The 13,856-nt window shown below is 42.4% G+C and overlaps 1 protein-coding gene across 12 annotated transcripts in view; it reads right to left on the bottom strand.

Moving 5' to 3' along the window:
- Positions 1-13,856, bottom strand: part of psd3l (pleckstrin and Sec7 domain containing 3, like) — a 433,935-nt gene that overhangs the window by 42,459 nt on the left and 377,620 nt on the right. For 11 of the 12 annotated variants that reach the window (XR_010976222.1, XM_068045048.1, XM_068045062.1 and 8 more), the window contains 2 exons: positions 6,422-6,615; positions 3,393-3,463 (listed from right to left, as the gene is read on the bottom strand). Coding sequence is in view for 11 of the 12 variants with exons in the window: in XM_068045048.1 (XP_067901149.1) it covers positions 3,393-3,463; positions 6,422-6,615 (265 nt within the window). In the remaining variant the exon portion in view is untranslated. Of the gene's footprint in view, positions 1-3,392; positions 3,464-6,421; positions 6,616-13,856 lie in introns of those variants that run through there. The other variant, XM_068045096.1, reaches the window with a different exon arrangement.

Below are 13,856 nucleotides of genomic sequence, written 5' to 3'. Positions count from 1 at the left end.
GCAGCAGGCCCAGGACAAAAATGTGAGCACGAGAGCAGGGGTGTGCATTGAAATGACAAGCAACCGGAAGCTCAGGGTCATGTTTTCAGACTTGAGCAGAGGTGTTCCACAAAGCGGTCACCCAATCTGCCTTTGATCTCCCCAGTGTACAGGAGATCACAGTGTGAGCAGCGAATACAGTGTACTAAATTGAAGCAAGTAAATCGCTGCTGCACCTGAAAGGATTGTTGGGGTCTTGGATAGTGAGGAGAGAGGGGACAAAAGGGCAGGTATTACACTTCCTGCGATTACATGGGTAGATGCCATAGGAGGGGGACGAGGCATCAGGGGTGATGGAGGAGTGGATCATCCCTTCGGAATGCTGACAGGGGAGGGGAGGGGAGGGGAAGATACATTTGGTGGTGGCATCACGCTGAATGTGGTGAAAATGGCAGAGGATGTTGCTTTGAATGTGTAGGCTGGTAGGGTGGAAAGTGAGGACAAAGGGAACCCTGTCGCGGTCTGGGAGGGAGGGGAAGGGGTGAGGGCAGAAGTGTGGGAAATGGTTCGGACACGGTTGAGCGCCCTGTCAACCACAGTGGGGGGCAGGGGGCAGTCCTCAGTTGAGGAAAAAGGAAAACATTTCAGAAGCGTGGTTGCGGAAGGTTGAATCATCAGAGCAGATGCTTCAGGACGGAGAAATTGGGAAAAAGGAATGGAGTCCTTACAAGAAGCAGGGTGTGCAGAAGTATATTCGGAGGTAGCTGTGGGAGTCGGTGGGCTTATAATGAATACTAGTGGACAGTCTATCCCCAGAGATGGAGACAGAGAAGTTGAGGAAGGGAACATCAATGCAAGCTCGAGGAACAGCAGCTCATTTTCCAATTGGACATGCTACAGCCTACTGGACTGAACACTGAGTTCAATAATTTTAGAGCACGACTGGCCCTTTTTTATTTTATTTTGTTCCTTTTTTTTTTTGTTTACCATGTGCCTGCCTACTGAAGGCCTGCTCGGGTATGCAAATGAGACTCGACTCGAACCCGACAGAACCCCATCCGAGCTCAAGCCGGCCCAAGTCCTTCCATTTTTCCCCGCGCCCAACCCAACCCAACCATCAGTTAACTTACCTTCCATTTTTCACTTTGTTCCTTAGCTGCACAAGCTTAAAATAACTGTAGCAAAACCACCTTTAAAGTCCAAAAAGTAAATTAACACTAAAGTCACTTACCTGAGGTGGTGATAGAAAGTGTCCGATCTGACCTGACCTGACCCGAGCCCGAATGCCAGACCCGGAACTGCGACCCGCCCCAAACCCGCCTACTGGTTTTTTTCTGTTTGTGCTTATGGCTATAGGGCTGCTCATTATTCTGTCATTAACACTCCCTCTGCACACCATTAGCACACTCTCTGCCTTTGCCCCATGACCTCCTTGTCAGTTAATCTCTCCGGCCCTCTGTCCTATCAGACACCTTCCCTTTTGTTCTCTTCTCCCCCACCCCCACTTTATTTGCTTAAAACCTATTACATTTCTAAACTTTGCCAGTTCTGATGAAAGGTAACTGACTTCCTCTCTCCACAGATGCTGCCTCACCTGCCGGGTATTTCCAGCACTTGTTTTCATTCCACCTTCAAAATGTTTTCTTCCGATCCTCTTTAAGAATGGTTTATCTCCTCCCAGCATTTAATTTGTGTGAAAATAACTCATGATGTCTTTATTGAAATATATAAGGGAGATAAAGTATATACTAGAGGAAAAATAATGCTGGACATTTAAATCTCCAGGCTACTGTTTCACATGCAAGTAATGCCATTTGCTCATAACTATTATGCCAGTCAGCAGATACATGTTTCAGTGTACGTGCCACTAAATTAGGAACATAGGCACTGAACTAGGCCAGCTAGCCCCTCAAGCCTGCTCCACCATTGAATGGGATCATGACTTCAACTCCACTTACGCTCCATTTCCTTCAATACCCTTACCTATCAAAAATCTTTCAATCTCAGTCTTAAAAACTCCAACTGAACCAGCATCAACAGCCTTTTGAAGAGAGTATTCCAGATTCCCAATGCTCTTTTTGTGAAAAAAAATGCCTCACGATTCCACTCTGAAGTGGCTAGGTCCAATTTTAAGATTGTATCCCCTTGTTCTGGATTCCCCTACCAGAGGAAACTGTTTCTCTGTAGTTATCCTATTGAACCCCTTTCATCTTTTTAAACATCTCGTTAGATGACCCCCTCAACCCTGAGGGAATACAAGCCAAGTTTCTGAAACTCTATGAAATTCTTTATTTCAAACCAACAATAACCTCTGTGGATGAGTGCTGGCTTTAGCTGCATTAAAAGCAATTTTACGATGTTAATCATGTTAAATCAGAAGATGTGCTCTTTTATAAGAACAGGAACACAATATCATGTAAAACACCATGCTACCGAGTTCTAAAGTTCTAAAACTGTTCCCATAACACTACTTTGAAACTCTAGTTGACATAACTTAGCTTGAGAATAGCTGTTCAGAAAATGAGCATTTGCTAAATTTAAACCCAAGATTTAAATTGACAACATTCCGAGGATAAAGGAGATAATGTCAACGCATCAAATACAGGCTCCCCCTTTCTCAGCTAATCCCATTTAAATTGGCTCGCTCCTCAAAGTAATCAACTGATGCAGTGCTTGCAGCAATGATTATTCTTTGTCAACAGACCATTACTTTCCAGTTGAGAAGTGCCATTGTCAAGTGTTTCTTTCATCTCCAGAAGAATTTCTTCATTCATTCATTGATTTATGATGACATTAACCTCTTTGTAAAATTAGTGCAAAGCATATGTTGAAGACTGCGCAAATTCTCAGAGATCACAGATGAAAATGCTTCTAGTTGCTCTCCTTCCTTTCAAAAGGCAAAGTTAAGCACTGTCCAAAGTTAAAAGCTCAAGCAGGCCAATAGCACAAAGTAATGGAAGCATTCTCATTCTCTTCACAGCCATTAGATGCATAATGTTATGGATTATATAGATAGCTCAGCATTATTACAGGGTGCTTAATTGCACAAGGGAGGGAAATCAGATGATATAATCATCACAAGGGTGGTGACGGAGCAGTTAATAATGGTCATTTGAACCCAAAGATCAGACTGAATTCGGTCTGTTGATGTTATTTTGCACACCATAAATTTGAGGGGGCTGTTTTATTTAACTTTTGTGACTTTTCTGTTCTGCCACCAGCAGGTGTCAAGACGGATACCAGGAACCAGGACATCCCTTGCAGTCACTACATGACCATGAATTTACTGACGGCTTAATCATTGTGATGAAGTCACTCACGTTTACGGGGTGATATTCTGCAACTGAATGTCAGATTAAGATGTCACTGTGGAATTGAAAGAAGGTGCAACAGCTGACCACTTTTTGAATTACCTTCTGCAAGTAAAGAATCATGCCTTTCAGCACAGCATAAAATGTCTTCCAACCTCTTTTGCCCCTGGGAGCTGCAAGAAGAGAAATCAAACAGGTGTAAGAACCAGACAGAGGAGGGAGTTTCACAACCAATACAGATTACATTGCTTTGACTTTGCAAGCATAAACAGGACGTGCTCAAGTAAGTGATGACTAGTCCTTTCAGGAAAAGTCCCAAAACCGCCATAGAGAAAGCAGAGTACAGAAAATGGATGATGTGAGAATGATTTAAGGAAGTATTCCAGGAATAGGCGCACACATTGTGAAAGCGTGAATTCATGGCTGCACTGCTGACAAATAGTTTATACAGCATACAACTGCAAAAGCAATTTCACCATCAGAGGTGAATGATGGAAGTCTACGTGGTTGCCAGTTGGTTTTAAGTACTGAGTTGATTTCCAAGTGTAATGCATCGATGCACAGCTGGGCAGAGCCACCCACAAAATCCTTAACCAAGGGATAAATGGAATTCTCTAAATTAATCCCACTCATCCATTTTGTACAATTGACCTTTTTTTTTTGCTCTGTGTTTTGAATGTATCCATTGCCAATTCACGGAAAGTTGATTGCATTGGAAGAATAAACCTTTAATATTCGATGTGAACAAAATTGCCAGGTATTTATTTGCACGCTCAGACGAGTGTATCATTTACAAAGGTATCATTTTTAGAAAATAGAGACAGGCGGACTAGATTACAGGGTGAATGTCGAGTCTAACCTCCAAATGTCCACAGGATGTCTCAAAGCACGTCACAAAAGAATTTTGATGTGGAGTCAATGTTTGCACAACATTAACGGCCTTCTGCAGAAGCCCCATGAGCTTGTGCTTTTCTGCATCTGTAGACCACTACGACCATGTTTCAAATTCACAGACAGTTCCCTATTACAGGCAATCAGCAGTTCTCTGAACAGTTCATTGGGCAAGAGGATGTGCCTCCTCACCTCACGTGTACCCAGTATGTCATTTACGATGCATCCCGATGGCCAAAAATACATTTAATGAGGTTATCTCAGGCTGTGGATAGGCTTTGGGGTTTGATCTAATAATGGCAATGTAAAAAATGTTGATTTCTTATAAAGAATGCCTTATTAAAAAGTACAGAATGGATAACAGCCAACTGAAACTATCTGCCATAGTCGCCCAGCATTGTCTGGAGACACTGGTTACAAGTCAGTACTCAGCACTGGACAGTTGATCTGTGGTTTGTCTATCTATGTCTCATAACTTCGAAAGGTGGCACTGGAATTTATGAAATCAGTTCAGAATTCGTAATATAATAAAAGCAAAATACTGCAGATGCTGGGACTCTGAAATAAAAACAAGAAATGCTGGAAATGCTCAGCAGGTCTGGCAGCATCTGTGGAGAGAGAAGCAGAGTTAGCGTTTCAGGTCATCAGAAGGGTCACTGATCTGAAAGGTTAACTCAGAATTTGTGGGAATAGCTTTACATCATAACTCAGCTCTTAGAAGATAAAAAGGCTATCTTTTTTTTAAAAAACAGAACAAAATAATTCTGTTGCTGCCCAAAGCAGAGAGTTAGGGGTGCATGTAGAAGCGGAGTGTGGATTGAAGCGGGGAAGGGGTGGGAATGGTGCTGGGACGGAGGAAGATGACCACAATAGGGACTGTCCATCGACTGCTTCGAAAACTATTTTCTTGAATCATGGGCCAACCTACTTTTCTGGGTGTCTTGGCTCGTGCGTTTGTTTGAAATTGAGAGAACCCAATAAATCTACTTCTCAAGAGGAGTGAAATGTATTTTGTGGAGCAGAGGTTACAGTGGTTCTATACTGAAGAGCTATTCCTCTCTGATAAATCCACATTAATATTCCCGCATCTCAATTTTCGACATTGTATAGTCACATGTATGGTACCAATTTCGAAACTAAGAGGTGTATCAATGTGTAATGGGTACATTCAAGTGCAATTATTGCTGCATGTGATTACATGTCGCACAGTATGTCGGAGGACCTTGTACAGCAGAATGTCAATTTTGTTTCCTGTGGACTTATATTACAATTGGGGACAGGTCCTTCAAAATAAAATCCCTTTTCTGCATTCCACCTGCTCAGCCAAAAATAATATTCGGCAGAGAACATCACACGGGCAATTTGTGGTTCAACAAGGAACTTTCTGGAATTGTAACCCTTCTGGAAATTGAGCCTTATCCTCACAATAACTCTTTGTCTCCATGTTCACGTTGTATCCCAAAAGACAACAACGACCATGGAGAATCTTTTAATTTGATGCCAAGGCACCCTATTAGCACTTTCAGCTTCAATGGGCAATATTAAAGTAATTTATAAATGACTAAGTTACAGAAAACAGTGGAAGAAATCAGTCAGTCATTCATGAAATTTGAAGCAATTTATTTCTTGGAGATAACAGAACACATTGTAAAATATTCTAAGCCTAGAATTTCTGTGGGAAAAGCACTAAACTGCAATTCGAGGGCACAAACTCAAAATCCTAAATAAATGTGACTTCTTTTTTGGCCAGAATGCCAGACAGCACTAGGACAGGTTCCATCTTGGAAATGAGGAACATTGGATAAAACTAGGAAGGTTGGTAAGCCAGAAGAAAGATTTAAGAGGGGAGATGAGGAGAAATTGTTTTAAACTACGAGTTGTGATCCTGAATGCACTGCCTGAAGGCATGGTGGAAGTAGATGCAATAGGAGTGGTCAGAAAAGCAATTGGATAAATATTTGAAGGGGAAAAATTTGCAGCAGTATTGGCCAAAGGGCCTCCTTCTGTGTTGTGCAACTCTATGATTCTAACTAGTGCCACCTTGCAGAAACAGCCCTCTTCTTGGGCAATCATAAATCAGCCCTGCGGGGGCTTTGAAGTCCACAAGCCAAACAACTTTGACCCCATTCCCCCACTACTCACCACCCAAGTAATGAAACAAATCAACCAGCAACAGCAATGCTGATTTAAAGGAAGGGGGGAAATTGGAAATAAGGAAATGACCAGTGGTCGAGACTCACTTTTCTTTCCATCCATATCTGCATGAAGTTTTCGAGAGAGGAAGCCAGTTTTGTACGTTTTAGCATTGGGATCCTGCGGAATGTCGAGGAATGGATTACTACCAGATCCAATACGATTACTAGGCTTGGATCCTGCATTATCTGTCTTGTCATTAGCAAGCTCGGAGAGAGATTTTCTCAACTCTTCTTCATTACTGGAAGAAAAAAGGGGGAGGGGGTGAAGAATCACTCAGGATGAGAATTATAATGCTGCCTCTTCACATTGTCTGAATCAAACTGCAGCGACCCGCTGACAGAGAAATCACAGTTACTGAAAAATTCAAATGTAGACGGCCTTAGGCTGGAGGTGTGGGGAGTGGACATCTTGCTTCTTCATTCTTCAATGAAAGAAGCAATATTGCGATGTGTACACAGTCCAATCAAATAGGATGCAAAACACTTCCCAGATTTTAAAACTATTGTCAGCCGACGCAGTTATCAGCTCGGAATTGTGGATAGAGCATTTTTAAAACGTTATTTTTCACTGATTGCAAGTGAAGCCAAATTTCTATCAAATATGATAGCTGACTGGTCTCTGAGTGCTGACATTCCAATTAGCTAGTATAAGGGAAGGAGCTAGGCTATTTAAACAATCAATACAATACAAATAATAGCAGGCGCCATATCGATGCTCTGTTGAAAGTCACCACATATTTAGAAAGTACTATTTGATATTTACAAAGAAGGTGGAAGACCAGCAGGTTCACATTATTAATGCACGCACACTCGATCTACTTTGACCCCTTGATTCCAATATTAGACTCTTGAATAGAACAGGTTGAATAGACTTCAGCATTCCAACTCCTACATATAGCAATAGGTGCCCAACTCAATGGGAAATACAGAACTATTTGAAGCTTCTGCTGTGACCATTAACCTACATAATATTTATAAGCGCTTGGTTAAAAGAAATTTCCACATTAAAAAGGTAGCTCATTTGACAAGCATTCTATGCACACTCACCGATGATATTTAGCATTGCACATGGGGAGTGAAGGCCAGGTGAAATGAGAATGTTGGAGGGGCAGAGAATAATTTGACAGAGGTGTACAAATTCAACTACCATTTTCAAGTTGTGCATTTTGTCCATATTTTTATATTTCCCTTATAAAGTCCCATGCCTATATTTATAATGGAAACTTCCTATGTAAACTGGTCACACCGGACATCCTGAAGTTGTGAAAGGCACTATATAAATGCAAGTTCTTTCTAATTGCACCCTCCCAGCGGGTGGTGTCGCTGCAGTGAGGGACAGGGCTGTGACAGCGTGACAAGTTTAAAATGGATAAATGGATATAATTAACTTACAATAGAAACAGTCATCAGGAAGTACTGAAGATACATATATCTGGCTTGACAATGTTTACTAATTAGTACAGCACATTGGGATATGGTAGATTGAATAATGCTCCAGGGCTAAACAGAACTGGCTCTTGCTGCTGTCTGTACTACATCCCATATTACCAGAAGGTTTATGAAGCACATTTTGGCAATATATTTAACAGGCAGTTTCTGATTTGATAAAAAAGACTTTATAAAAACATACAGCTTTTAATGTTATTTTTCTTATTTTCATATTAATGAGCCTGTGGGTATTGTGAAAACAGTTTTTCATCTCACTGAAGAATTCAAGAGGGCCAATAAACTTTTAAACTGAGCAATCATTGAATTCTTTATTTCCCATTGAGTTGCTATATGTAGGAGTTGGAACGCTAAGCCTATTCTGCCTGTTTTATTCATTATTTTCAGTGGCAGAATACCACAGGCGCATTATATAACACAAGTTGGTATCATCCCAGGTCCAGGGAATGTGTTGGGAAGGAATACAAATGGTGTCTTTACTATTTAATCAGTGTAAATAATATTATTCACCTTAGAAAATAAATATACATCAAGGGTCAGCAAATTAAACAAATTAAATAAGAGGTATAGTTACTTCTCAATATGATCAAAGGAATCTCCAATGTGATATTGATAAAATGGGGAATGGGTTAAAAAGTGTCAGATGGAATTCCATGACAGTGTCAAGTGATACATTTTGGTTAAAAAAATAAGTATGCTTTGAATGGAAGCAGGCTCAATGCTTTGGAAGTGCAGAGGGATTTATGGGGTACACATTAACAGCACATTAAAGACAGCACGTTAGTATTCACTCCCAGGACGTGGGTGTTGCTAGGCTGGCATTTATTGCCAACCTCTAGTTGCCCTGTTTGACAGAATTGAGCGGTTTGCTAGGCCACTTAAGAGGGCAGTTAAGACTCAGCCAGGTTGGCGTGGGACTGAAGTCAGATATAGTCCAGACCAAGTAAGGACAGCAGGTTACCTAAAGATGATCTGACAGCTTCACGGTCACTTTTACTGATGCTAGCTTTTTATTTCTAGCTTTTAAAACTAGAAATTGTCTCGGACCTGAAGTTTAAAAAAGCAGTTAAAAAGAAAAGAATTCCAAGCTCTATTTATAAAGGCACAGAAAAAGCCAAGAAGTAATGAGCAGCCCATATAAGACCTTAATATGAGCTTATTTAGAGCACTGTGTGCATATTGGACTCCACATTATGGGATGTATACTGAGGCTTTAAAGAGGGTGCAGCACTGATTCATTACGATGTTACCTGGCATGAGGAAATACAAATGGTCCTGTCCCCATGAACTTTAGTAGGCAGCATGCTCTGACCAACATAAGTCACTGGAGATTCTCCAGTAGATACAAAAGTAGATGTGTTTCATGTGAAATTTTCTGAGTGTTTTATGTCAAGAGAAATAGCTTTCATGTTTTTCTCTAGCTCATCTGAACACAGGCACATAGAATTTATATAAAAAATCTTTCAGAGTTTTGACGCACACAAATAGATGAATCTATGGAACAGGTTCCACAGGGAGACAGTGGAAGTTGTTAGTATTGATTTAATCAAATGCGAATTAGACAGATTTCTTTCAGAAAATAAAATTTGGGGAATACAATACATGAGTAATTTGAGAAATGATGCATAGTACATTAGGGCGGCACAGTGGCGCAGTGGTTAGCACCGCAGCCTCACAGCTCCAGGGACCCGGGTTCAATTCTGGGTACTGCCTGTGTGGAGTTTGCAAGTTCTCCCTGTGTCTGCGTGGGTTTTCTCCGGGTGCTCCGGTTTCCTCCCACAAGCCAAAAGACTTGCAGGTTGATAGGTAAATTGGCGATTATAAATTGTCACTAGTATAGGTAGGTGGTAGGGAAATATAGGGACAGGTGGGGATGTTTGATAGGAATATGGGATTAGTGTAGGATTAGTATAAATGGGTGGTTGATGTTCGGCACAGACTCGGTGGGCCGAAGGGCCTGTTTCAGTGCTGTATCTCTAATCTAAAAAAAAATCTAATCTACAGCGTGCTTGGGAGGAACCGGTGCCTTTGGACCTATAGATCTCCACCACTGGCGTTTTCCTTGCCTCATGTCTGGGTCTGTTGTGGACTAACTGATAGAGATTGATTGCTATGGTCAGACAACAACTCCACTTTTGCTGCATCATTTGACTACCATGATAGTACAGGGGTAAACTAGATAGATCTTGGTCTTTTTTCATCTAGCAGTTCCCATGTTCCTGTAGATGCATAACATTAAATTATAATTCAATGACGAACAGCTCTGAAATATTACATCACAAGGTAGATACACAAGACAAGGGGCACCTGGATAATACCTGCAAGGTATAAGTGATGCATGACTGATGGTCCACACACAACTTATTCTAATGCATAATCCAAATTCTAGAGGAAAGATCACAGTAGGATGCATATTTTCACAGCCATACCATGGATTATGAGCTGTTTCACATCTAATGACTGCTGTGTGCCCATCTCAAAGCACCGAAGCTTGAGCTTGACAAAGGGGGAGCATGGCAGAGATTCAAAAAGCAACTGCTTTGACATTTAATGGGGAGGTTTATGCATGCAATAATATGAAAGGTCTCAGTATCACATAATACAAACGATTTGAAGATCTGCTGTTCTAAGAGAATGATCAGCAACTTGAAAACAGAGTCAGACTTTCAAACCCTGAGCACCCACCGCCAGTTTATTTCAATGGGAGGCAAATTTCATTAACGATGAAAGAACGCATGGCAGGGGGCGAGGAGCAGGCTAAATTTAGGCTTTCAGCTTTATTTGTATTATATTGTACCAATTTTCTCCAACTGAGTTATCCTTTTGTCATAATTACATCCAACTAAGATCATACAAAAAGAATGAAGTACATAAACTCCAATTTACAAGCCATTATCTCTGAGAAGCACACCTTCAAGGTATGAGACTCCACTCCAAAATCAACATGGTTTTTTAAAAAAGCACATATATACATGTGTGCACACACAGACACAGGGGCAGATACGTACAAGCAGAGACACTCAAGCACATAAACGCCACATTAGCCTGCAGTCAAATAAATCGAAATTAAAAATAAACTGCTTTAAAAGCCTAATCAGATTCCATGGCAAAACACATTGTTGTTTGAAGTGCACAAGAGATGCTTCCTGAAGGAGCTGAAAAAGTGGACTTTGAATGGAGTGTAGGGCTGGAGGTCGACTGGTTGTGATTAGCCTGGGCCAATTTTATAGACGTTGACCAGCTCTTATAAATAAATGAGACGACAGAACAAGAGGGTGTAGCCAAGGCAATTGTAAGCAAGTCAATGAGTTGAATTTTACCAGCCCCTTGGGGATGGGCTGGGAGGCAAGAAGGCTGGCAAAATGGTGGCTGATGTCTTCCCGCTGCCATGCCATTTTGCCAACGACAGGAAATCTGGCAGTATAGTCGCCTGCCAGGAGGCCAATTGAGCAACGTAAGTGGCCAATTAAGAAGGGCTACTTCCTGCCTCCACAGGCATCTTGCCCTGGTCAGGAGGGCCTGCTGCCCTGGAGGTATACTACCCGGTGAAACCTGGCGGCTTCCCACCGGACTCCGGGAAGGGGGCCCTCCCTGGCCCACAGAGAGGTCTCCCAGCGGTAATGGTCGCCCCAATGGCAACAGCACCACCTGCCCTCAGCAAACCCACTCCCCCCAAGGCACCAACTACCACCCAACCCCCCAACTCCACTTAATCCTCTGAGGGCAGCTAGCTATTAAGGCACCATCATCCTGCAGCTGCAGCCTTAGCAATGGCCACCTCTAATTAGGCCGGCAGCTCTTCTGGGCAGGCCTCTAACCTTAACAGGACGACAGCCCCGACTGCAGCCACTGGCAAAATGCGGCCCCGTGTCCCACTGCCCGCCGAAGCGGGGTCGCCTCCCGCTTTTGGCCTCGGCGGTGGGACTTCTGCTGCCTCAGAAAACCTCTGGCCAATGTCTCAAAGTTGACTCTGTTGGACTCAGAAAAAAATATGGACACATTTTTGGGTACAATGAACAAGTTTCACACACTAGTAACCATTGCTTCAGGAAGTGATCAATAACTTGAAAAGTTAAAAAAAATGTTTTTACTCGCTCTACAAGGCCCCACTCAATCAGACCAAAGCCACTATATCAATAGAATAACAAAAAACTGAGTTCGACATGATGGGGCATGGTTGAACAAAACCCTGACACATACACCACTTGTCTCTTGTTGTTACATGGTCCAGTGAATGAGTCACATCAAACTAAACATCTTGTGCTCATTAGCTAAGCGCAGTATTAGGAACATCATTGTGATTGCACACATGTGATTATGTATGTTTGTGTGCTTACATGTTTGTGCACATTTGCATGTTTCCAGGTGCGTGAGATTGTGCAAGCGCATTTGCTTGTGTCAGTGTGCGTGCGTGCATACAAGAGTATTTGTGGGTGTCATATGCACGTTTGTAATGCTATTAATACACATATCTCACATTATAGTTCCCAGTTCTAGACAGAAAGAATGGTATCCTCACTGGAGCAATACAGAGTGAGGTCGAGCTCTAGGAACCGGTTTCAAGAGACTGCTGATTGAGCAGGTTCTGTAACAGGTGGGCGTCCTATCCACCATATTATTGCACAGATCCTGTTGTGGAAGGTCAGTGTATCACGACCCACTACACCACCAGGCTCAGGGGGTGAAAGGCAGTGTGTTAACCTACTACACCATCAGGTGCTGGGGGTGAAAGGTCAGTTTGTTAATACATTACAGGGTAGATGCTGAGAGGATGTTTCTCCTCGTGGGAGAATCTGCAACTCGGGAGCATAGCTTCAGAATAAGGGGTTGAGAATTTAAGACGGAGACGAGGAGGAATTTCTTCTCTCAGAGGGTCGTGAATCTTTGGAATTCTCCATTCCTGAGAGCTATGAAGGCTGAGTCATTGAATATATTCAAGGCTGAGATAGACCGATTCTTGAACTATACGGGAGTCAAGGGTTATGGGGAGCAGGCGGGCAAGTGGGGTCGAGACCGAGATCAGATATCAGCCATGATCTTATTGAATGGCGGAGCAGGCTTGAGGCGCAGAATGGCCTACTCCTGCTCTTATTTTCTATGTTCTTGTTACACCATTAGGTTGTGGGGGGTAAGGCCAGTGTGAATGGTGAACTTTGTATTCAGGTAATCATCCTAAACTCACTGCCCAAGTTAAGTAGTTTGCTTACTTCTTTCCCTTGCATGTCTTCCATTGTTATAATGTTAGGCATCATGCCACCCCTCCATTCTTAATTTGCCAGTGAAAGTAACTTGTGTGAAACAGTGAAATTGGAATCCCATTCTAGATCGGTTCAGTCTAAGTAGGTTAAGTGCACTCCTCGCCATTTATTCCAATACAATATTTAAGAAAAAACACTAAAACTGCGATTGCTTAAAGAAAGAGGTTTGTCCTACCCTGTTCTGCCTGTTATTGACTCTGACATAAGCAAGCAGTATTCAGCCTTTTCTGGAAAGCCACCACAGCTAAAGTCAATCATATAATATGAAAGATAATTATATTTGGAATTTTTTTTTCATTCGTTCATGGGATGTGGGCGTTGCAGCATTTATTGTCCATCACCAATTGCCCTTGAGAAGGTGATGGTGAGCTGCCTCTTGAACCGCTGCACTCTGTGTGGTGAAAGTATTCCCACAGCGTATTAGTTAGGGAATTCCAGGATTTTGACCCAGTGACAGTGAAGGAACGGTGATATAGTTCCAAGACAGGATAGTGTGTGGCTTGGATTGGAACTTGCAGGTGGTGGTGTCCCATGCATCTGCTGCCCTTGTCCTTCTAGGTGGTAGAGGTCGCGGGTTTGGAAGGTGCTGTTGAAGGAGCCTTGGCAAGTTGCTGCAGTGCATCTTGTAGATGGTACACAGTGCAGCCACAGTGTGGTGGAGAGAGTGAGTGTTTAAGGTGGTGGATGGGTTGGCAATCAAATGGGCTGCTTTGTCCTGGATGGCTTCTTGAGTGTTGTTGGAGCTGCACTCATTCAGGCAAGTGGAGAGTATTCCA

Source organism: Heterodontus francisci, chromosome 1 (assembly GCF_036365525.1).
Source record: "Heterodontus francisci isolate sHetFra1 chromosome 1, sHetFra1.hap1, whole genome shotgun sequence".
NCBI classification, from domain to species: domain Eukaryota; kingdom Metazoa; phylum Chordata; class Chondrichthyes; order Heterodontiformes; family Heterodontidae; genus Heterodontus; species Heterodontus francisci.
This window is presented reverse-complemented; position numbering and strand designations above follow the sequence as displayed.